The sequence below is a fragment of the Ochotona princeps genome, chromosome 8 (genome assembly GCF_030435755.1).
Source record: "Ochotona princeps isolate mOchPri1 chromosome 8, mOchPri1.hap1, whole genome shotgun sequence".
Taxonomy (NCBI): Eukaryota; Metazoa; Chordata; class Mammalia; order Lagomorpha; family Ochotonidae; genus Ochotona; species Ochotona princeps.
In genome coordinates this window covers 7,293,731-7,319,767 of record NC_080839.1, presented here as the reverse complement: position 1 = coordinate 7,319,767, position 26,037 = coordinate 7,293,731, and the positions used below count along the sequence as shown (strand labels likewise).

The window sequence follows — 26,037 nt, the reverse complement described above, 5'->3', positions numbered from 1 at the left end:
CTGTTTTAACATCTCTCTGTATAAAGGGGTTGAAATTAAGCTGAATAACAGTGCAATACAATTAACTCCCTATATATTTTTTTATTACATCTAAAATAGCCTTTTATTGAAGCTGTGGGAGCTTGACAAAGTGAGAAAGAATACAGGAAGCTTCCAGATCACAGGGTCCACAAAAGAGTAACACTGTAAAATCCTAATCAGAGGCAACTAATAACAAATACATATACCATGAGTTTCTTAACCAGCGTCAACTTCCATTTAAGTTTTAAGAAGTCTGAAAATTACTGCTGTTCCTTTCATTCCTGTCTTTAGGAGGTAAAAATGGGTTATTATCTAAAAATGCTTTGGGAATCACCAAAATGTTTTGAAATAAAATTGTGTGGTCATATTCTGTTTTCATAGCTCCAATATTTAGGAGAAACTTAGCAGGAGCTTAGACAAATAATAATAATAATATCTAAAAAGAATACAGAAAAAATTAGTGTTATTTTTGGTGAAAGTCAATTTTTAGAGTTTATTTCAATCTAAAGCAAATGTGAATTTTGTTTAAAATTGCAAAAAAAAAATCATGTAGGTAACATCCATCTGCCGCAGTCTAGCTCTGATTTAAATTCTGTGTAAATACACCATGTGAGTCATTTGATTTACGTTGTTTTACTGGCTTGGGAGATTCCACAATGCGATTCCTTACATTTACCAGAACCATGGTCTCTTCTCTACAGTTTCTGCAGAACCCATATCTCGCATCTTCCTTCCTCTCCAGGCTTCCATCTCTACCACAAGCTGCCCACCATCGTGCCGGAGAGCTGCCTTCTCATCATGGTCGGACTTCTGCTGGGCGGGATCATTTTTGGGGTGGATGAGAAGTCCCCTCCCGCGATGAAGACTGACGTGTTTTTCCTGTATCTCCTCCCTCCCATTGTGCTGGACGCCGGCTATTTCATGCCCACCCGCCCCTTCTTTGAGAACCTCGGCACTATTTTCTGGTACGCCGTGGTTGGCACCTTGTGGAACTCCATCGGCATTGGGGTGTCATTGTTTGGCATCTGCCAGATCGAAGCCTTTGGTCTCAGCGACATCACCCTGCTCCAGAACCTGCTCTTCGGCAGCCTGATCTCAGCCGTGGACCCCGTGGCTGTGCTCGCTGTCTTCGAGAACATTCATGTCAACGAGCAGCTCTACATCCTCGTCTTTGGAGAGTCCTTGCTGAATGATGCAGTCACAGTGGTGAGTCACCATGGCAACACATGGGCGCCACCAACCGACCAAACTTATTTGAAGGAGCTCTCCTTGGGTCTTGAAATTCTGAATGCATGCTTTTATGTGTTTTCATCTTTCACTTACTGTAATGGACCTGTAATTTTCCTTTTGATCTGGGCCCCATGGTACAACATAGTTTGTGCCTTCTGACAGGCCGTGGTTCATACCTGAGGAATATAAAAGGGATTGTGGCCTCTGGACCTGTGATGATTTACCATTTAAGGCATTTCCAAAGGATGACATTTGTTCATAGTGGAAAGGAAGCCGGAGTTATTTTTAAGAAGTGATACTGTCCCATGCAATGTGTATAATGCATGAGAAGTGCTGATACCCCATGAGAGTACCATTCTCAACCAGAGTTGGCTTGTTTACAGTTTTCAAACATTTACTTTTTTAAAATAAAGATTTATTTTATTATTTGAAAGGCAGAGTTGAAGAGAGGGAGGAAGGGAGAGAGATCGAGAAATCTTCCACACCCTGGTTCACTCCCTAAATGGCTACAAGAGTCACAGTTCAGTCAGGCTGTAGTCAGGAACTTGGAACTCCACCTGGGCCTCCCACATGGATGGCAGGAACTCATGTACCTGGATGCCATTCTGCTGCTTTCCCGGGCACATTTTTAGCAGGGAACTGGGTGGAAGTGGATCAGCCTAAACTTCAGCCTGTGCTACCATGGAATCCTAACATTGAAGGTCATGACTTAACCCTTTGCACCCCAGTGCTGGCCCACATTATGCAGCAGCTTTCATCACTTGCTCACTTTCTGTTACGACTCAACAAGCACAGTTCTGGGCCAACTCATTTGCTTGTAAGTAGGTATTTATTCAGCAAACACACATTATTTTTAATTCTCTTTTAATTGCAGCATAATTAGAGTCAGAGGCTGTTATGGTCTTAATGAGGTAGAATTTAACCGTGGAGAGAATGGATGAGGAAGGTCCATCCCCTCACCCAGAGGCCTCTGCCTGCCCCAGCCAGCCACTCAGGTGATCCAGGACTGAGACCACGATTAATTGGCTTCAGTGAGGCTGTCTGATGTTAGTCACTATAGCCGCACAGGTGATAGCAACGAAAAGCATTTATCCTTGTGTAGATAAACCTACATAGTAGGTACTCATCGCATATGACAGATGAGAATATTGAGAAAGATTTAGTAATGTAGACTTTTACAAAACATTTATTTATTTGAAAACCATAGTTGCAGAGACCAAATGGCTACAAGAGCCTGGGCTGGACCAAGCCAAAGCTGGGAACCAGGAGCTTCATTTGAGTATCCCACCCACATCAGTGGCAGGGACCCAAGTGCTTGGGCTGTCTTCCACTGTTTCTGCAGGGCGTTAGCAGGGAGCTGAATGAGAAGTGCAACAACTGGGACACAAACTGATGCCCATTTGGGATACGGAAGCACATAGGGCAGTTTAACCTGCACCCCAATGCTGCCCCCACCATGTGTACTTAAGTAACTAAATTTGTGATACCCTCTCCATTAGCTTCTGTCTTTAAAATGTTTTTCCCGACTTACTTTAAGGTCTCCATAGTCATCAACATTATTCTGCTAGCTTGTATTCCAGTACAAAGTAAGATCCCTGAACTAAATAAAATATTATCTCTAAGGATGTCCATTAATTCCATGGATGTTATTATGTAGAAAATAATACCTTGATAACATCACAATTTTCAGAATAGCTGCTAAGATAACCATTTTAAGACAGCTGAGGTGTATCATTGCAGTAAAAAAAAATCTTCATATACATCATTCATACTTTACAGTGATTAGTCATTCGTTTGCCAATATTAAGTTTTGACTGGAAAACTGCCATAATAGTAATGACATTATTTATAACTGATTTTAGAGACATGAGGTTCTCCTTTGTGACTTTGATATGTAAATTTATCTATGTTGAGCAGATTGCAGACACTTGCATATTGCGTTCTCAGAGTAAATTAATTGGTTGCAAAGGGATTTTTTACAAAGAAATAAGAACACCTGTGCATTCTTTCCAAGGCACTCAGCACATCCAGGCTACTTGCAGAAGGACACACCACAACTCTAACATCTGTTCCTGTTTAGTACCTACCTCAGTAGGGCATCAGATCTCAGGGAGGACCTCACTGAATCACTGTGCAGAGTATACAGGGACAGTTGGAGATCCACAGATGTGTTCTGTGCTGCTGCTTAAGGACACAGAGCCATCAACTGTGGTCTCATGGATGTGGAAGAAGAGCCGACCCACTCAGCTGTCCAGGACTCACATAGATTAGCATTAACTCATGGGTGTTTGACATAAATGTTACCATTCTGGCTAAGAGGCTCATGTTCCACACGGGAGTGCTTGGGTTGCAGTCCTGGCTCCACTGTGGATTCCAGTGTTCCACTAATTCACACTCTGAGAGCAGCAGTCATGGCTAAAGTCATTGGGAGTCCTGGACTGGGCTCTCAGCTCCTAGGATTTGACCAAACCTAGTCTGTCCTTTTCAGGCATTTATGGTGTGAACCAGTGGAAGGGAGCTTGTGCCTGATTCCTCTCCCTGTCTCTCTGCCTCTCAGAAGAAGACAGATATGATATTTAGCTAGACTGTTGTGATTTTGCTTGAAAAATCATGAAGATGCTTTAAAATCTGAAGCTTTTTCAGGTGCTCAGTTAACTCAAAGGTCCTGATGTTTCTACGGTCATCCCTCACCACATGACTTGGGTTCCCATAGTCATCTCCAATGCCATTCCTACAGCATGTTAATGCAACTGTTGCGTATCAGATGTATTTCTCAAGAACACTTAAAGCATTTCCTCAAAAGTGATCTGTCCTTACCCTGGGTCGTTTAAGGAGTGCTAAATCTGTAGAAAGAAGCTAGTACCATACCTCCATGGCTATTCTTTTTGGACCCTAGGGTGGGACTTAACTTTAGGAAAACAGGGGGTGAGCAGTGACTACTTCAAAGTTCTTTTTGATTTTGCAAATAGCAACACAGAGCTGAAGTGTTTTAAACAAACATGATGATCGTCCCTGAAGTTTCATATTTAACAGTGCGACCTGACTGCTTTGGGCTACAGAGCTCCGCTGGCCATCAGCCTCATTTGCTCCACTTATAACCCTGCTCTACATGGTGTTGCTGACTTAGCACACATTTAAAACTAACATTCCAACTATGTCATTCGTCATGTAATGTATTTATGCATTTTTAAAATACTCATACTAAGCAGACCTTTGATCATAAGAAAGTTTTAAATGCACTCATTTGTCAGATCAGCCCATTACAAAGTCAGATTTTCAATATCATAAAGATCAAATGTTAGGAAGAGGTCATCTTGGCTGAGTCCCTAGAAGCATGCTTGTAATCTGCACCTGTATGTACATTGGAAATTCCTATTCCAAAATCTGAAACATAAAAGTCTCTAAAATTGGAGAATCTTGTGAGCATTGATGTGACAAACTCAAGTGGAAAATTCCAAGCCTGGTCTCGAGTAATGAGTCACAGTCAAAATACAGATGCACTCAATACTGAATACATTTGTCTTCAGTGTGTGCATAGAAGATGTATATGGAATATGACCAGCATCACAGGGTAGTGAATAAAGCCAGCTCCTACAATGTCAGTATCCATTCTATATGTTGGCTCATGACCTAGTTGCTTCACTTTTTGTTTGTCACCCTACTCATGGCCTGGTAAAACAGCAGAAGGGGGGCCCGGCAGCGTGGCCTAGCGGCTGAAGTCCTCGCATTGAATGCTCCGGGATCCCATATGGGCGCCGGTTCTAATCCCAGCAGCTCCACTTCACATCCAGCTCCCTGCTTGTGGCCTGGGAAAGCAGTCGAGGATGACCCAAGGCCTTGGGACCCTGCACCCCCGTGGGAGACCCCGGGGGTGGGGGGTTCCTGGATCCTGGCTTCGGATCGGCATAGCACCGGCCGTTGCGCGCACTTGGGGAGTGAATCGGATGGAAGTTCTTCCTCTCTGTCTCTTCGTCTCTCTGTATATCTGACTTTAAAATAAAAATAAATAAATCTTTAAAAAAAAAACCATAAAACAAAAAACAGCAGAAGGGCTTTGGGCCCTTCCCCCAACATTGGATACCTGGGGAAACTCCTGCCTCCCAGTTTGGGCCTGGCCCAGAGCCAGTCATCTGGGGAGTGAACCAGCATATGGAAGATCTCTCTCTTTCTCTTTCTTTCTCTCTGTTAACTCTGCCTTCAAAAATAAGTAAACAAACCTTTTAAAAATAGATTCATGTAAGTTTCATATCTAGACATAGGTCACATCTCCAAGATATCTCATGATGTATATGTAAACAGTCTATGATTAGGGGAAACAAACCCAAAATTTAAACAAACAAGCAAACAAAGACTGATCTTAAAAGCAATAAACTCAGTTTTCTCACTTATACCTAACACCGATAAACATGTAAATCAAAACTCCAAGGTATTTTTCTACATAGGTACCATGGGGTAAAATGAGTTGACTAAAACTGAAATCACCTAATTGTGGGGTTATGGCTGTTGTGACTAAAAGAATTTTAGCTCATGACTGTCACTAGGCATCAGTTTTAATGTGAAGTGGAAGGCTGGTTATGGGAAACCTTTGGTTTTTCAAGGATAAATAGCATCATGGTCTGGGGCCTGATAAGAAGGGACCTTGGTGGTATACTGATGGTTGAGTGCCCCCAGCTGAGCTTTGCTCTTTGCGCTGTCTGCCGAGGTATTTACAACAGAATGGACCTCTGGTGGATGGAATGGTGATGTTGGGAGGATTAGGATTAGGATTTATTTTGTGAAAATGAGCTCCTGGGCTTTTCTTGGCGGCCTCATCACTGTACTAGATGGAGCAGGAAGATGAGAGAAGAAGAGATCAGCTTATGTAAAAACATATTCTGATTTGTAGTTATTTGGGACAAAACGACAGAATGAGGGAGATGTGAGAACAGCATTGTGGTGCTACCACTTAAACTGCTGACTGTCAGCATCCCTCATGGGTGCTCAGATGATCCACTTCCCATCCAACTCTGCTAATTCATGTGGGAAGGTGGTGGAAGATGCCCAAGTACATGGGCTCTGTCACACCTATGGAAGACACTGAGTTTGATCCAGCACTGGTTATTGTAGCAATTTGGGGAGTAAACCAGCAGGTAGATCTGTTTGCCTCTCTCTCTTTCCCTGTAGTTCTTCTTTTCAAATAAATAAAATACATTGAAAAGGGGGAGAAAGAAAGGGGAGAAAGAAAGAGAGAGAGAGAGAGAGAGAGAGAATCTTCCTTGTTCATTCTTCAAATGACCATAGCTCCTTCTCTCTCTCTCTCCCCAACCCATGACTGGAACTTTTACCAAGTCCCATGGGTGTAGCAGAAGCCCAAGCACTGGAACAATCTTGTGTTGCTTTCCTGGGTGGATTAACAGGGAAGTACATCAGAAGGGAGTAGCTTGGACTTGAACCACTGCTTTCCTACGGGATGTGGGAGTACAGGTTGTAATTTAACCTACTGCACCACAATGTTGACCATTTTGTTATCCTTTGGACAATGTGGAAGTCATACCCCTAAATTTTAATTGAATGCTGATTGATTCCAAGCAGTTTCTAATCTGGTAAAAAATTGAGAAAGTATGCCAGACAGGAAATGTGGTAGGTTTTAATGAGCACAGTGAAGTGTAACAGGGTGAAGGGGCCTTTGCAGGACACAGGCTGGCTGGCAGGCATGGACTGACTCATCACCCCGTGGCTGAACCTTGAACAACTTACCCGGAAGGTCAGAGGACCTGCATTCTAATATTGCCTTGACATTTTGTACCACTTGACTGTGGGCAAATTGAATCAAGTTTGACTTTCTCAGAAGAACTCGTATGAAAAGTTAGGAGAGCCTTTCTCTGGTGTCCTTGTCCCTTGGCCCTGCTAGAAACTCCCTGTGCTTCTAGAGCGGTAAATATCACACTGTAAAGGGACGAAGAACCTCCTGCCTGGTGGGAAACGTGGTAGGACTCCAGCTGCCATTTGCTCTTCCCAGACTGAAGATGGAGGGATGTCTTGTGTTACTGAAGCATTACTTAAACCGAGGCTATTGAAATAAGCGAGGCAGTAGTGTAGACTCATTCATTGAGAAGCACAAAATGTCTAAGTTACAGGTACAGGGCAGGAACGATATATATGTTACAGCTGGTAGATACTCTCCTCTCTCTCTTGTGTATGTGTGTGTGTGTGTATTTGTGTGTTTGTGTACACTTTTGCTCCCTTTTTGTTCAACAAACTTCCTTCAGGTCTTGTATCACCCCAGACATACATGTCTAGGTGGCACAGGGAGGTGGGGATGGAGTGAGGAAGAGGACTTCCTCAGATCAGGCACCTGTACTGACAGCCCATTTCCTTCCGTGGTGTGTGGACCTCCCACAATAAATACATTCCCAGCACCACTGATACACATCCTTTCTGACATATGACTTCCCAAACAATGTTGATTTGAGTGAGGTATGCCAGATAACAAGTAAATACTTACCTGGAAAAAAAAAGAAAGAAAAACGCTCAGATTTTATGGATATTGTAAATTTTAGGTCTTCTGTTTCTTACTTTTACAAATACTTTCCCTGATAATAGAATTTTTCTGAAGTGTTTATATTTAAAACCCACATTAAAATCCTAGGTGAATGGCCATGAATTGCCTCATACAATCCACTTGGTTATAGAGCAGTCATGTCATCTTGAAAGACCAGGTGTTTCTGTATGCAGAGTGATCCTGGAAGATTGGCGATATTTTGACCACATGTCTCTTGCTTCCACAGGTCCTGTATAATTTGTTCAAGTCCTTTTGCCAGATGAAAACCATTGAGACCATTGATGTATTTGCTGGAATTGCTAACTTCTTTGTCGTGGGCATTGGTGGAGTGCTGATCGGCATCTTCCTGGGATTTATAGCGGCCTTCACTACTCGTTTCACGCATAATATTAGAGTGATTGAGCCACTCTTTGTTTTCCTGTACAGTTATTTGTCCTACATCACAGCTGAGATGTTTCACCTCTCGGGCATCATGGCGTGAGTATTTCTTTGCTACTTGAGCAGTATGTGCCATCTGGTTCGTGTGTTCTAAGTTACTGAAGTGAGTAGCTTAGATGAAAGAGTAGACTTCTAAATTCTTTTAAGAATGGTTAAAAGTAGATTTTCTTGCTTTTTGTTATTAAAAACATATATGTTTCAGTCACCTGTATACTAACATGAACTGGTGTTAAGATGGAGAGTCATCTAAAGGTTATTTCTGGGTTCTCAAGTGAAATTAATAAACAACTGCTGAGGTTGAACTTGGTTAATAATTTTCTGGGTTTGCTACCCATTCCGTGTTGTCCATGTGGAAGGCTGCAGATGTTTTTCAACAAGGTTGCGTGACCTGAATTGCTCTTGGAGCTTTGAGAATGTTGATATGTCATCATGTGAACAAGCTCAGTGGTAGAAACGTTTAATGTGATGGATTCTACTTGAGATGATTGCTGAAAGTCATTCAAAGCAAAGTACAGTGAACGATACGTGTGATCACATCATTTGACTTATGCTTTTAAAATAAAGGGGTCTGGTTATGAAGCAAGAAATGCGTATTAGTGGACATGCTCCAAAAGTTCTTCACGTGAGCTGAACAATGCGAATGTTCAGAACCCGTGTCAGTCTGTGGAGGCTTGCTTTGGAGAAGGATTCTCACTGGATAGGAGTGTTATTGTAGCTTCCTGAAACAAGCCTGTTGCATTATGCTCACACTCTGTATAGGGCTAATGGCAAAAACTTAGTAAATGGGATGCTTCTACAGATTTTTTTGCAAATATGTATTTTCAGCTCAGTATGCAAGAACCTGTTGTACCCATTTAGAGTGTTGCTTCTATAAACATGGTTGTTCGTGACTTTCTCTCCCAGCCTGATTTAAGAATTGCTGTGATTGAGGTCTGCTTTGTTTTTCATCCCCTATCGGCACTTCTGTATCAGAAAACAATTTGATGTGTGGTGGAGGAAGTCCACGGCTTCTCTGTAAGAAGAGTGGAACCATTGTCATGAAAGCCATGATTTAAAGATTGGCTGGTTTTCTATTACATAGAGCACCTAAATAAAGCAACATGTTAATCCAGTTTGACTCAGTCATGAAATGTTCCATGTCTTCCTGGTTGCTATTCATATCATCTGTATGACTTCCAGTTCCTTACTGTTCTTTGACGAGTGTCATTGAAAATGTGTGAGCATCTAGTCCCAAGCTCTCTACCCGGAGTGTTGGAGTGGGACTTAGCTCAGGCTTCACAACAGTGGTGTTCTAGCAAAGCTTTGTGAGAATTTCGAATGGCATTGTGTATCTGAGGAGTTAGAGACTCCTAATCATGTGCATATAAAAATGTTCTAGAACAATAACAAGGTAACTATCTAAATGAATCAGTTTATGCTGAAGTCAGAAAATGGGGTCTATGAACAGCCATAGTATGGAGGGATAGATAGTTGGAGAGCTGGCTGGTGATTGGAAACTTGGTGCATCAGATATATTTTCAAAGCCCAGTATTTACAAAGCTGCAAAGACTGGTGTTATATCAAGAACTTGCCTCTTTTGAAAATGGGACCACTGGTAACTTGCTCCAGAAGTTCTGATATCAGAGACAAATAGGACTACATATTCCTGAAAAACAGCACATATAATTCTCTGCTATGTTTTGCAGGTGTATGAAAAACACTCTTTGTTATCAACTTCAAAGTGAAAATTTATTTTACAACTCAGCATCACAAAAATGTTTTATTGCATTTATTTGTCACCCTAAATACTAATGGACCCTTAAATAAGATGTTCTAGGAACTGCAGCAATTTTTAGACTTAGAATAGCTGTGAGCACTCATTATTCTGTGATAGCGAATGAAGAGACTGATTGACATCGGGGTGTATTTTGTGCCCAGAAGTGATGTCCTATTTTCTAATGGAAGGTGATTAGTATGCTAGTCAAACCTGGGCGTGTGTGATGTTGTCATATGGTAGAGATCACAGCTGTGCATTTGAAGTGCATTATATGTGCTTCCACATTGTAATTACTCATTCCACCTTGGGATATTGGTCCAGGGGAGGTGGTATAATGATGCTATTAAAATTGCACATCCAGGTTGTGCCTCTTTTCTGGGCTTACATTGAGCTAATTCCTTTTCTGCTTCATGCTAATTACTCTGTAGTTTTTGTGATTTAAAGGCAAATTTTTAAGGTTAATGGTAGGAAAGGTTACTGTAGGGTACTGAGCATGCTCAGTATTTTCCATGGTTTGTTTAAGAGAAATCAGCAGCTGCATAGAAAGGAAAACAGGCTGAGGAGAAAGGCTGGTGAGCCAAGAGATGGGTTGAATTATCTTCCTAAAGATTTGTAGAACCATTGTGAAACTTGGTCCACCTGGGTTTTGCCCACCGTCTTCCCTCTTTCTCTCCCTCACTACAACCTTCTCCCACCCTTTCCCTTTCTTCCTCCTTTTATTACCTTTCAGATGCTTTAGCACGTTTATTCCAGCTTTCATCTTAAGCAAGCTCTCAGGCAGGCTGTCTTAATAGGAGATCACATTAGACAACTGGGTGGTTCCTGAAAGAATTCCGTCTAAAAGGTATATCCTTCTGCATAATAGAGACCAGGGTTTGGGTTCAACATGCAACCCATCTCTTGAGTAGGAATGCGCTAGTTCAGGATTTCAGCACCTATCTCTTCGGGGGGAGATGTTGCAAGCAGAGCACCTCAGATATGTACAAAGCCTTCTGTGGCTGTTGTTTATTTTTGACATGAAAATAAATATCCACCCACACAGCACAATGGTTTTATATGCTTTTCACTCACTGTGAATAAATAATAGGAGGTAGAATCAACCTCTGTTATCTTCCTCTGTCTTATAAGCTATTTGGGGCGATGACTTCTGGGCATTCTTAGATTGGGTGTGCCTATGTGACATCCTCTAGTATGAACTTCTAAACCTAAATTAGTGTCGAAGAATTACTTACATTCATAGTTGACTGTGTCCAGCAAAATTTTAGATTCAAACACTAATAATGTGGTGTTATTTCCTAATATTCCTAATAGTCTTTTAAAATGTTTATTAATTATTGGTTAGGAGAGCAGAGAGGTGGAGGAAAACACAGAACTCCCTCCTGTCTGTCTGTCTGTTTACCTCTATAATGGTCAGACCTGAGCTGAAGTCAAAGCCAGGTGTAAGAAACTCCTGTATAGGAGTCTCAGGGATCCAGCTCACTGAGCCCCTCTGGGCCTCCGTTAGCAGGGAGCTGAAATCAAGAGCCAGGGACAAGCTTCAAATTCAGGCTATTTAATATGGGATGTGGACAATAAAAGTTCCATCCCCTTTTCACTCATTTCTGTACTGTAAGAAATTGTTACAACAGGGAAGAATGTGTGTGTGTGTGTGTGTGTATATATATGTGTGTGTATCAGTGAGTTTCCACTACACTAAAACTAAAGGGAAGAGAAAGTTCCCATGGTTCCCTGAACAAGAGATTTCCCATGTGAATAACATTGGACACTTTGTGGTCCAATGTTTGTAGTAACACATTTAGTGGGGATTAGTAACTACAGATTTTGAGAATTTTTTTTTTCTAGTCTCATGCAATATGGTGGCCACCAGCTACATATATCTTTAGCACTGAAAATGTGACCAATCAAAATTGAGTGGTGCTCTAAGATAAAAATATACAGCAGATTTTTAAAAGTGGAAAGAAAAAAAAAGATTGTAAACTACCGTGTTAGCACTTTATTATTGCTTTACAGTGAAATAACAATATATGGTTCTATTAGGCTAAGTAAATATAGTATAAGTTTAGTTTTACCACGTGTTTTTTTAAGAATGGCAGATGATTGAGTTTTGGAAGATAAAGTAGTTATTGATGTGAATTTTGAATAGATACTATTCTCATATTTAAAATATTTATTTTATTTTTATTTGAAAGGCAGAATTACAGAGAGGAGAGACAGACAGATAGGACCTCCCTCTGCTGGCTCACTGCTCAAATGGCTACAAAGCCTGGAGATAAGCCAATCCAAAGCCAGGAGCTTCTTTCAATTCTCCCACCTGAGTACAGGGTCCGAAGTACTTGAGCTATCCTCTACCATCTTGCCAAGAAATAAGCAGGGAGCTGAAATGAAGCAGAAAGCCAGGACATGAACTGATGTTTGAATGGGATGTTTGGGAAAGCCAGGACATGCACTGATGTTTGTATGGGATGTATGATGTTTGTATGGGATGCTACAGGTGAAAGCTTATCCTATGTACCACAGTACCAGTCCCATCCAATTTGCTCTTGTAATGAAAGCTGTAGAAGCTGAAAATTGCAACTGCAGTCCCTATTATATGCCCATGAGACAATGTTGCATCAGGGAAAAATGGTAGTGCTTGCCATGAAATTTTGCTATTTGGATATTTGAAGACTGACATACGATTTATTCACCTTGATAAGGTAGAAAAAGATAAGGGCATGAAGGTCAAGGGATATGGGAGGGAAAAGCTTCTCTTCCCTTGATGGTAATGGTGTCTCTTATAGAATCATCTTTGACAACGATGAGGGTAAAGGAGAATAAGAAAGGAGAAATGGAAGAAAAGTGGAAGTTTTTCGGAGTTGGCTTGTGCTAATTACGCTGTCATAATAAAGTTGTTTGGAGATATTAAAAGAAGAAAACACTACCCCAGAGTTCACATTCAAGGGCTTTGATCCAGACATTTTCAGAACTTGGCCAAGGAGCAGGACTGTCCCTCAGGGAAAGCTGTGAGTCCCACAGGAATGAGCAAAGTACATTCAAATAGATTCCTTCAGGTGGCGTGTTCCATACTTCCTGTAAATCAAAAGTGCAAATTTATGCAATATTCAGTACTCAAAATAGTGGATTTTCTTGTCTCATCTTCTGAGAGGTAAGATAATTTCAGAAATACCATTTTCACCTGTTATTGTTTGAATTTTCTCTGCAGACTGAAAATCAATGAATTCCATATATTGAAGTCTCTAGTTCTTTAGTAGAGATAAAAACCAAAATTAAAAAAAATATATATATATATACACACACACATATATCCTAAGTAAAATTATATATTCCATATTTGAAGATTAACAGGGCTAGAATGTTGAGCTATTTACTCTCTCTTTTTTTATTATTATTATTATTGGAAAGCCGATATACAGAGAGGAAGATCTTCCGTCCAATGTTTCACTCCCCAGGTGAGCCGCAACGGGCCGGTGCGCGCCGATCCGAAGCCGGGAACCAGGAACCTCTTCCGGGTCTTCCACGCGGGTGCAGGGTCCCAAAGACTTGGGCCATCCTTGACTGCTTTCTCAGGCCACAAGCAGGGAGCTGGATGGGAAGTGGAGCTGCCGGGATTAGAACTGGCGCCCATATGGGATCCCGGGGCGTTCAAGGCGAGGACCTAAGCCGCTAGGCCACACCGCTGGGTCCGAGCTATTTACTCTTTACCCCATGTCTTAACATGACCCCTTCTTGTGTTGATTAGATAGGTACATTCAAGGAATGCTACTTTTAATTTAAGGGAAAAAGAAATTGAGATATTAATTTTCTGGGAGAAACTGACATGGTGCAAAAGAAATGCAGTAAATGTTGTGTTAGGCCACTTCAAAAAGTTCATGGAAAAATGAAATTAAGGAATGAAATTATTTTCGTGTAAGTAATTTTTTTTTCTTTTTGTAAAATAACATGCACTATTGATGATTTAAGAAGAAGTCCTGGGGTTTGGCTAGTTGATCAGAATAATGCTTTAGCATTCTCAGAGTGACATTTGGCTAATAAATATTAAAGCAGTTTTTCTAGTTGTTGAAAGAAATCAAGGTATTCTTTTCTAATGTATGTACTAGAGAAGATTTTAGGGCTGATAGGGAATTATTTAGAGGGGGAAAATGGTGTTTATATGCTAAAATAAGTTCCATGCAACTGGAAAAATTAGCTTATGTATTTGGATCTAATTCTGTTTTAAGAGGTCTTCCCCCCCCCTTTTTTTTTGAATAGTTTCTTGACTACTGTTTACGATTATTTTTAAAAATTGTGATTTTCACTACTGGATCATGGCTCAAGAATATTGTGGAAAATACTACTACTTTTTAGTAAAATGTGGATCCAAATGCAAAACAGCAGTGTAGTGAGAGCATCATCTCCACTTGAGCAAAGAGTTCTCAACAAAGCTTAGCCTTTGACAATAAAACGAGTGTGTGTGTGGGGGGGCGGGTGGGGAGGGTGGAGCTGGTAATGTTTGGGTTATAGCCTAAGTAGTAATGACCAGATTGGTGAAGAGGTTGTGAGGCATAGCTCCAGGAAATTATCTTGCAGTGACAGGTGTATTTCTGTTTTGTGGTGAACATCTCATTGAAGTACTTCCAAAGCTTTTTTTTTTTTTTTTAACACCATTCTACATGCAACAGGCAGCACTTTGATGACACTTTGGAGAAAAATGGAGAGGCTCACTGGCTACCTCTAGGATTTGTCTGTGGAGGACCATCTGGAGACTCAAGTGAAGGAGTTAAAGAGATTAACTCCAGTTTCAGTTCTTTCTCATTCTTCTTTTCTCCCAAGTCTCCTGCCTACCTGCCCACTGTCTTTCTTCAAAAGTGAATACATTTGAAATCACCTGGATAGATCATTACATATTCAGAATCTGAGGCCTTGACTGTTGATTCTCTCTCTCTCTCTAGATCTTGGTCAGTGACAGGGAATTTGTATTTCTCCAAGGAATTCCAAGAATTATGTGATCCTCAGATCATAGCTCTCTACTGTATCAAAGTATCTCCAAATGCTCTTTGAAAATGAAATTAAAAGATGGATTTAATTTGGTGTAAACCATTTTGAAATCCATGTGTAATCTTTTTATTTTTCTTTCCATGATTCCTTAAATGATTGGATTTCAAAATAAAGTGTCCTGCTAATTAATGGGAGCCATAAGAGCTCTCAGAATTCAGTGACCCGAGTGGATTTTTCCCAGGTCATGTTGAATCCTGAAAATATTCTTGCATACCTCTCGTGCAGGGTTGCTCACACCCCAGGTCCCATGTGCACCCTTCTTGAAATACACACCATGAGTTCTCCGCCTGGAAAACTTGAATTCTATTTTCAAGTTCCTCATCAGATCCTCCTATCTCTTTGAGGCCTTTCTCAACGGTCCCCACTGGAGTCAATAGATTTCATGAGTCTTGTGATGCCTTATGCTTCATTACGCTTTGGATGTAATCCTTTGTGTACTCTCTGTTAACAAAACCATGGCTTTTTAAGGTTCCAGTAAGTAATCTATTGCCAGAGGTTAAATTGCATCTAAAACATTTATAAAGGATAAGTAAAATGATGTTGTGTGTGAAATGGATAATCGCACATGAGGCATCCAGGATTTTTGATAGTTTGAACTTATTTTATTCATTTGAAGAAAGGTTACTCAATTTTTGTGCTTGGATCCTCTTTTGAAAAACAATTTTTGTTGCACTTTCTCATGTGTCAAACTCACTTTCTCTTGGTTGTCAGGTTTCCTGAAAAAGTCGATTCACTGTATAGTACATTCACACCCTGGAATAATTCATTTACCTCGCATGAGTGGGTGCTTTATTCTGAGAACATGCAGTGTACTCTGAGTCACTGCAAGATCTTGCTCTAGCCAATACAAAGAAGGCTTTTTAATAGGTCTCCATCATTGCTGCTGTACTGATTGGTGAGGCATGCTTTTGTATTTGGCAAAATAAAAAACGAGGACATGCAGCTACTATTTGACTTTGTTTTCCTGCAACTGAATCCATAGTTTTTAAGGGATAAATACAGATGTGTAGTAGGAGCAAAAACATTTTGCAGTAGTCTCTCAGCTTGTCTCTGATTCCAAATAGTTCATATTACAGAAAACAATCTCATAACCTTAGGGGTAAAAGCTAATGAGCTAATCAAACTAGAAAAAAAAAAAAAAAACAAAACTTTGAAAAAAAAAGAAGTAACCGATGCATAGCTTCTTCACTATTTGCATATAAACACAGACAGGTTGTGCATTTTCCATCTTTAAAACCATGCATCTGCCTTCACGTCTCAAGTTCATTGAAGACTGATACCTGATCTCTGTTTCTGAGGGCTATGTCCATCTAGATTAAGCACTGTGGATAGTCATGAGACTAGACAGCCTGCATACATGGAACATGCGCTTGTTACCACTCTGGACATGTAGTCATGCTGAGTAAATGCTTGTCCATTGTTCTTTCAAAACACAGATTATAGTGAAAGAAAAAGAAAATCTATAGAAGGTGGACATCACTGATTGCTCTAACAGAGTTACAGAGTCATATAGAAGAAAAGTATTTGTATTCTCTCTTTAGAAATTAAGCAAACACATGCCATCTAAATAGAAAGGTTGTTTACCTCTGGAAACTGCTCTTAGGTAGGATTAGCCCCCCCACCCCCGATTTTTTCTATACTTTATTTTGAATGATACAGGGATGAAGAAAAAGCCTCAATTGCTGGTGAGGTAAAAACCCACTAATTACAGAGCTTTCACTCTTGGCCTCTAAATTGATGCTAATCACCATACATTTATGTTAAAGGCAAGATAATAACACCATACATTTATGTTAAAGGCAGATTTACCAGTGAGTCCTGTGTGCTTCACCTTCATGTGGTTGCATGGTGTGGAACTTAACACCTGTCAAAACATGGGAATTTTTCAGGATGCTATCTGGGCCAGGCTGGGAATGGATTCTTTAAATGAAATGGCAAACCCAAATTTGCTCAGCCCATGGCTGAATAAGGACAGAAGAATCAGGATAAATTGCATACCAAGGGCCACAAAGAGAGGGAGTCTGGGGTTTCCAGGGGAATAGAGTGCTGTCATGGTCCACACTCTAATATCTTTACAATAAAATGGAAAGGTTTTATGTTCTACTCAATTTTTACTGTTTTTGCTGTCTACTGTCCTTTCTCTTTTTCTTGACGTTTTTAAAAAGGTGTTAATTTTCTCCCTCCAATCCTGGGGCTGTTCAATTGTAAAATACTTAATATCCTTTTGATGACTGTCTTCCACATTGAATAAGAAAACTTAGTGGCTTAATTCAGGAAATAGGTTAACAGGACACCGAGATTTGAAATTGTAACAGAATCCACGTAAGTGATTGCAGGCATAAAGAATAAAAATAAAGGTAACTTCACCTTGCAGAAAAAGATTTCCTGTCTTAAAGGGAGCATTTCCATAACTTTGGTGAAAGGGTTTCCTATCCGCAGAGCTTTATAAAAATGTATTTCAGTGAATACTGGTACAATCGATGGTCATTGAGTTGTAGCTGAGTATTGTCAGCTCTTGATCGTCTTTTATAATACCTTCAAATCTGAAATGTGCCAAGTCACCGTGTGATATTTTGCAACCTTGGGATTTTTTCAATAGATGCTACTCACTAGGTTTTCCACACCTTTTGGAGCCATAGGATCCAGGCCGTAGAATCCTTAATGCATGTTTTATCTAATCAAAAAAAGATGAAGATTCTGCTTACTTCAGTTACAGTTCAAGTCAGTGGGATGAAATTCTACAACAGCAAGCAAAATAAACAAACAAAAAAGAAAAAACACATGAAAGATGATCGAAAATATGAGTTTTCAATTGTGGCAATTAATAAAAGAGTTATTTTATTTCCGGACAGAGAAGAAAATGAAATGGCAAACCACTGCAATAAGTTGTTTCCAAGCTCAGGTTTGTGCCCTCCCAATCTCTCCTTCAGATGTCCTTCAGAATTCTCATTCTAAAGTAAAAGTCAGTTTTTACCAATATTGTGGTTAAAAATTCATTTATGTAATGATCCAAATATTTGATGATATGCCAAACCCTATGGTGTGCATCAATATACATTTCTTCTCCGTATGGTGCTTCCAATTGGGTTAGTGAGAGAGAAATTAATGTTATCCAAAAATATTATTTCCCATTTTTTCCTTTAGCACGTAGAACTCCTAAGAACTCCTAAGAGAATACTAAGCTCTTAAGAATTATTTCTTTTTGTTGCTGTTGTTGAAGATTTATTTTATTTTTATTGCAAAGTCAGATATACACAGAGAGCAGGACAGACAGAGAGGAAGATCTTCCGTCCGATGATTCACTCTTCAAGTGACCACAATGGCCAGTGCTGCGCCAATCCAAAGCTAGGAGCCAGGAATTTCATCCAGGTCTCCCACACGGGTGCAAGGTCCCAAGGCTTTGGGCCGTCCTCGACTGCTTTCCCAGGTTACAAGCAGGGAGCTGGATGGGAAGTGGAGCAACTGGGGTTAGAACCAGTGCCCATATGGGATCCTGGCATGTTCAATGCAAGGACTTTGGCCACTAGGTCACGGCGTCAGGCCCAAGAATTACTTCTAATGGTGCCACATTGACCACCAACTTCCTTTCTCCAGATCTCTCTACATAATCATCTCCATCTCTTCCAATTAACAGTATCACTTGGCAGTTCCCTAATAAGCCATCATGTTCATTTCTTTCATGTCTTTGAGCATGCTTCAAATGTGACTATTTACTCTACATATCCATAGATTCATGTAACTGTGGATTGAAAATACTTGCAATGGGGCCTGACACAGTAACCTAGTTGCTAAAGCCCTCACCTGGAATGCACCAGGATCCCACATGGGTGCTGATTTTTATCCTACCTGCTCTGCTTCCCATCCAGCTCCCTGCTGGTAGCCTGGGAAAACAATAGAGGATGGTCCAAAGCCTTCAGACCCTGTACTTGTGTGAGAGACTCGGAAGAAGCTCCTGGCTCCTGGCTTTCAATTGGCTCAGTTTCATTACTGTGACCATTAGGGAGTGAACCAGAGGATGGAAGATCTCTGTCTTCTCTTCTCTCTGTGAATCTGCCTTCTAATCAAAATCAATAAATCTTTAAAAATATTTACAATGAAAAATTAGGGTGATACCGAATAGATCTTTTTTTTTGGTCTTCCTGTAAATAATACAGAATAACAATTATGGGGCCCGGCGGTGTGGCCTAGCGGCTAAAGTCCTCGCCTTGAATGCCCCGGGATCCCATATGGGCGCCGGTTCTAATCCTGGCAGCTTCACTTCCCATCCAGCTCCCTGCTTGTGGCCTGGGAAAGCTTTGGGATCCTGCACCCGTGTGGGAGACCCGGAAGAGGTTCCTGGTTCCCAGCTCACTTGGGGAGTGAAACATCGGATGGAAGATCTTCCTCTCTGTCTCTCCTCCTCTCTGTATATCCGGCTTTCCAATAATAATAATAATAATAATAATAATAATAATAATAATAATAATAAAAGAATAACAATTATGCATGTAGAATTTACATTGCATTCATTGCTATGAGTGACCAGGAGATGACTTAAAATCTGTGGAATGATGTCTATAGATTATGTGCAGATATCACAGTATTTCAAAGGACTTGAGCATGCATAGAATTTGTTGTCCGAAAATGTCCTGGGAACAATCCTGGAGCAGACAGACCAAAGAATTGTTGTTCTCTTTTTCAAATGTGCTGAGATTTTACTTATTCAGGAAGATTTTCCTCAAATGTCCCCTCTTTTGGGGCCAAGGTAGCCTTTTCCATTCCTGTATTTTCACAATGCCCTTCCCATTCTCCATCTGCAACAACTGTAGTACATAATGATTTTCTCCTGACTATACCATTTATTGAATTGCAACCTCCTGAAGGTAAAAATTGTGTATTATTTGCTTTCAGCTGCTATATGTTCAGAAAATACTGGTTGATACTAAAATAATCCTACTAATGTGGAGGCTAGGATATTGAGTGGTGCAAACAAAAGGAAAAAACTAATACGGTGCCAGGAGTCAATGGAAATCAAGTCATATTGGATTATTGAAGGACAATGGTTTTATTTTGAAGGAAGTTTTATAGTTAAGAACTTTGCATGGATTTTCTAGTAATCCAAGAACCCAAAGTGAACATGCTTTTATTTTGGTGTGGATATCACTAGGTTGAGTGAGGATGAGAAACTGTGAGTTTTAGGTATGAAGTCTTCATGTATCCTTGTAAGGATAGTTGAAGAAATCTCACCTCTCTACTATGACATGACATTGTACCTGAGGACACTCTTGACTCATACTGCAAACACAGTAAGGTTGAGAAGTTAAACACCTGCCTGTGTCGTTTGCCATGTCTGAAAGTTCTTTGTGATGCTTTTAGAAGAGCAATAGGGACTCAAGTTTAGCATGATATGGACGTCATCAACTCTAGAAGAGGATCAAGTAGACTTGTAGAGGTTTCATTTTTTCTGTTCCTGGCGGCCTGTTCTGTCTCTACCTCCAAAGGGAGGGATGCTGGCTTATTTACAGTTTGTGGTCTTATGATGTTCTGAAGGTAAGGGGAGTAGACATCAGGTTAGCTTACCATAACAGCAGCAACAATCCTTAGCAATGAAAACTTCTCAGGCTGTTGCTTGAGTAGTCATATGCATCACGTTGCACATAGCAGACAGACCAAAACAGGAACATTTAGAGCATTCCCCTAGCCCTGAATGAGCATGCACACACTCACTCAATGTTCAGTACCTGCCCCAGGTGTTGTTCTTGTTAAATGTCTCATTGCTGCTGATCAGAAACTGTTAAGTTACACGAAAGTGTCCAGCAGATCTGAGTGTCCTGGTATCATTTAAAAGATACAAAACAAAGGAAAATGATCCTATAGACATCCACATAAAAATCAATTCATCTCTCATTTTCTACACCAAAGATTCATTTTAAATTATTTCTAAATTGCAGTGGTTGCCAAATTACTCAGGTATCGAAGAGTACTTTTTACCTGTGTGGTTTGCTTTTAAAAAACTTTTATTGATTTACTTGAAAGGGAGAGAGGAGAGAGAGAAAATTGGAAGGGAAGGAAACTGAAGGAGGGAGAGGGGAGAGGAGGAAATGAAAGTGAAGGGAAATACCTGTTTGCTGGTTCACCCCACCCTCCCTGAAACACCTGGAACAGCCAATGTTGGGTCAATGAAGTTAGAACCTGGGAACTCCGTCTGGGTCTCCCACATGGATGGCAGGGACACAACTACTTGAGCCATCCTCACCTGATTCCTTAAGTGCACATCAGTAGGAAGCTGGCATAAGAAGTACAGCTGGGACTTGAACCCAGGTACTCTCACAGGAATATTGCTGGCACCATCCTAATCGCTCAGGTGAACACCTGTGCTCTGTGTGACTTACATTTTGCGCAGTGAATGATGTGAACATGACTCCAGAGGAAATTGTTTGGTCTATTCACAAAAACGCTGTTATCTAGCCTGTGATAGAAGAAATATGAATCTAAGCGAAAGAGGTGAAAATGAGACCACTGGGGGTAACCTGCAAGATTTTACTCCATAACTTAAATTATTTTATATCTTCAAATGAAAGTGGTTAGAAAATGCTGGGTAGTAGGTATTTAGTGTTCCTTATTTGTATTTTTATGTAAGCTTAAATACTTCATAGCTAAACTCTTGAAGCTTGTCTTGAAAAGTAATGTGGCTCTAAATAATTTTAAGTAAAGATGTTCTAGTTGACATGTTTGAGAAAGGCTCCTTTATGTTGCATCGAATGTGCTTTTTCTTTACAAAACACATCACAATACAGATCCTTCATCAACTGAATCCAGCTATGGCCTTTATTCTTTGGTCCGTATTATGGGCATCTTTTTCAAAAAGTCTGCTGAAAGAAAAAGCCAGGTCAAATGTGAATGATGCAGACTGCCAGAGGTATAGTTAACCAGTGTTCTCTAAGGGTATCTATAGCCTAAGGTTCAAAAACTCCTAATACGGCACATTAAAGAATAAAGGGACCTCACAGACAAGTTTCGTGAAGCTCTTCAGGTGGGGAGGCTACACAGGCTCATCCCTGTGGGCTGAATGCCATCAGTGCCAGACAGAAGTGGGAGGGTTGCTGTCAGCAGGTAGGGAAGCAGGCTGGGTGATGCAGCCAGGGGCCGAGGAATGGAAGCAGCCTCTAGAAGCAAGTGCAGTGATCTCACTCCCCTCACTACAGAAGGGATGCAACCCTGCCAGCGCCTTCATCTTAGCTGACTGAAAATGACTTGTGATAAGATGATGTCATTTGAAACCACTTCATGTTATGGCAGCTGGTGGAAATGCATGCAGACAGACTTGTGCTTGAGAAAGGATGAGGAAGGGCTGGAGAGGGGAGGGACAGTGTTCCCATTGGAGATCACTGAGCTCAGTGAGGATTCGGGAAGAGCCAGGGTTTTATTGGGGGCTGATTTGGGTGACTGTCTCGGTTCCCACACTGGCACCAGCATTTATTATCAGTGTAAACTTGAATAACTGAACCTCTGTGTGCCTTTTGTCCTCCTGTCTATAAAAGTAAGAATGATAGCATAGCTTGCTTCATAAACCTGTGGCAAAGACTGGTGTACGTCACACAGAGTGTTCGCACAGTATCAGGCACAACATGAAAGTGCTGCAAGCATGATTATTATTGTGTAGGAGCCCTCAGTTGCTCAAAAGCTCTCCCATATCTTTGGAACTGCTGAATTTTATTAGCACACTTAGTGAGCACATTCTTTGGAGAAGCCACAAGTTTGCATTCTTCACTCACATCAATCTAAAAGGAACACCTGTTTATTCTGAAGACAGCGAAATGGTGACTAAATGCTTGGTCCTTACACTCAGTGAAATCTTTATTTTACTTTAAATGGGCGCACAAAAATAAACAAACATGTCCCCTCTGTGAGGAACACTCATGCCCTTTGCATTGAAAGGTGTTCCTCTCGCAGTATTAACTTTCAGAGCCCCTGGATCGATATTCCTCATCGCATATGCATATGCACTGCGGGAAGATTTCCTTAGGACAGCAACAATCTTCTCACTGTGAGAAGAGGCTCAAGGTGGGGGCCAAGCAGGAAGAGTGCATAGCATCAGTATGGGCAACTTGAACGGTCAGGACCAGAAGTTGATTTACACCATGGTTCTAGTCAGTAGAAGGCCACACACAACACTGTAGTTCCATCCTCCTGGTTGAATTTTACAGCACTTTCTGATAAAAAGTCCCTTGGATTCGCTACAGTCTAGGTACTTTGTATATCTTTGTGTATATCTTCCTCTACAGTTCCTTCTTTGGGTGGCATTCTGGACAGAGTAGAGTGCACTGTATATTGCTGTAAAACAAGAAGATGATAAAGACTGAAGTTGTGTTTGAGAGTCATGAGACAGCTGAGGCATGAGTGTGGAAGGAAGGTGGGGGTGCGGCTGAAATTCTCCACTGGGGAAGTTAGAGGAGCTTCCCATGTCCTACTCAGTACAATGGCTTCCGTCCTGAGCCTGCCTTTACCTGAGTGTGGCAGATCAGGCCAAATTAAAATAGATACTATGTGCGCTGGAGGAAGAGATCTCTGTGGTAGTGAAGTTTTGGAAATGTACAGAAAACAAGCACAAGAGTGTCTTTCCTTCAGGAATTCTCAGAGCCCATTAACACAGTTCCTATATCCCAGAAATGGTTCCAACAGATAAAGAGGAACTAAGGTTATTAGGATAAAGAGAAGTGGATGAGTGTAAGACATAATCAAGATGAGAAACTGAAAACCAGTGGTTATTAATCATTTTGGGGAGAGTAAAGGACTAGGATAAGGACTGGAAGCCCAGTGTTGTTCTAATTTTAAGTTTAAAATTTGTTGTGATAATTTAGGATTTAAAATAAAGGGTTATTGTGTTTGAAGGGCAGAGTGACAGAGAGAGAATCATCCATTCATGGGTTCATTCCCCTAAATGGCCACAAAAAACAGCAGCCTGAAAATGTATCCAGGTCTCCAAAGGGAGTGACAAAGACTCAAGCACTCCAGCCACTGCCCTCCTAGGAACCTTAGCAGGGAGTTTAATGGGAAGCAGTGCAGCTGGGACTTGAACTGGTACTTTAGGAGGGGACACAGGTGTGCCAAGGGACACTTAGATGATTGTGCCACAATGTTGGCCCCATGAGTTTTATATAATGGAGAAATAAAGTATATACAGGGGTCGGAATTGGTTTTATGGCAAGACGATGGATATGAAGTTGATTTTGTACTTGTTTGAATGGGATACTTAAAGGCAAGCTGATGGGACAGGTGTCCATAGGGAGGAATCAAAGGAAACTGGAAAGCTGGGCAGAGTGTGCAGCTCAAGTCAACTGTATTAACAAAGACTTTCAAAAACAGTAGAACCTCCTTTTCAGTAAATTACATTCACTTATAAAAATCAATTGAGAGGGCCAACATTGTGGCACAGTGGGCAAACTTGTCACCTGGGACACCATCCCATGTGGGTGCTGGTTCATGCTCTGGCTGCTCCACCTCTGATCCAGCTTTCTGCTGTAAAGGACTGGGAAAAGTAATGGAAGATGCCACAAGTGCTGAGGGCCCTGCCATCCAGGTGGGTGATTCAGATGAAGGTTCTGGGTCTCACCATTGGGACCACTTAGGGAATGCACCAGTCATTGGAAGATCTCACTGATCTCTCCCTCTCTCACATGAACTTTGACTCTCAAACACATTAAATTAACTAAGAAAAAACATCTATTGGTGATGCAACCACAGGCAGCTGACCGGAGTCATCATTTGGCTCTTTGGAGATGACTGGTATTCCGACTGAGCTCATTGTCATTTTAAATTAAAAAAAAAAAAATCTTCTCTTTCAGAATCACTGCTTGCGCCATGACTATGAACAAGTATGTGGAAGAGAATGTGTCTCAGAAATCTTACACGACCATCAAGTACTTCATGAAGATGCTGAGCAGCGTCAGCGAGACCCTCATCTTCATCTTCATGGGCGTGTCCACTGTTGGGAAGAACCACGAATGGAACTGGGCCTTTGTCTGCTTCACATTGGCCTTCTGTCTGATCTGGCGGGCGCTGGGTAATGAGCACTTGTTTGCTCAAGAAGCAGCTAATGGCACTTAGGGCAGAATGGAACGTTCTTCCTGTCCTTTCCTTTCTGTCAGGGCTGAGTTTTCAATTTTGTTTCTACTTCACCATCTACTTCCACCTCTCTTGCCTCCTTTTTCTTTCTTTCTTCTGCTACCCTCTAGCCTTTTTCCTTTACTCTTCCTTTTCACCTGATACCTGACCCTCTTCCTGGTTTTCTTTCTCTTCCTCTGCGCCCCCCTCCTCCTACCTATGTTATTTTCTTCTCCAGCTCCTTCTCGTCTTCCTTTCTTTATCTTCCTCCCTCCTTGTAGATATATTCTTTCTTCTTATCTTTGGGCCTTTACTACAAGGAAATTTATTCTTGCTAGGCTTCTTTGACTCCACATTATCCTCCCATTACCTTGATCAACTGTAGCAGAGACTGGGAAACTTAGTAACACCAGCACATTAGAGAATATGGAATGAAATTGGGGCTTATTCTTAAATAATTTACCCAATTTGGATAAATCACAATCTGGATCACATGGAACATACATTGCTTTGGGGTTTTCCTTTTTTTGCAGGTGTCTTTGTCCTGACTCAGGTCATTAATTGGTTCCGGACCATTCCACTGACCTTCAAAGATCAATTCATCATTGCCTATGGAGGCCTCCGCGGCGCCATCTGCTTTGCCCTCGTGTTTCTCCTTCCTGCTGCTGTGTTTCCTCGGAAGAAGCTCTTCATTACGGCTGCCATCGTTGTCATATTCTTCACCGTCTTCATCCTGGTGAGTGGTGTTCTTCCTGGCAGCCACATCTTTGCCTCTGCAGGAGGAAGTGAGAACTTTCAGACCATGTATTCCACTGACAGGATGCACAATTACAAAGGTGTATGCAAGCATTGGCCATTACGTTATTGGGGAAAATGATATTTCCTGTCACCGTTCATGTCACCGGATTGTTCAGGGACCCAAGAGAGTCTAATT

The 26,037-nt window shown here is 41.1% G+C and overlaps 1 protein-coding gene across 1 annotated transcript in view; it reads left to right on the top strand.

Moving 5' to 3' along the window:
• The window catches only part of SLC9A2 (solute carrier family 9 member A2), a 96,735-nt gene that overhangs the window by 32,694 nt on the left and 38,004 nt on the right, over positions 1 to 26,037 (top strand). The window contains exons 2-5 of the mRNA XM_004594205.2: positions 764 to 1,227; positions 8,019 to 8,269; positions 24,845 to 25,062; positions 25,637 to 25,839. Of these exons, the coding sequence (XP_004594262.1) occupies positions 764 to 1,227; positions 8,019 to 8,269; positions 24,845 to 25,062; positions 25,637 to 25,839 (1,136 nt within the window). The remainder of the gene's footprint in view (positions 1 to 763; positions 1,228 to 8,018; positions 8,270 to 24,844; positions 25,063 to 25,636; positions 25,840 to 26,037) is intronic.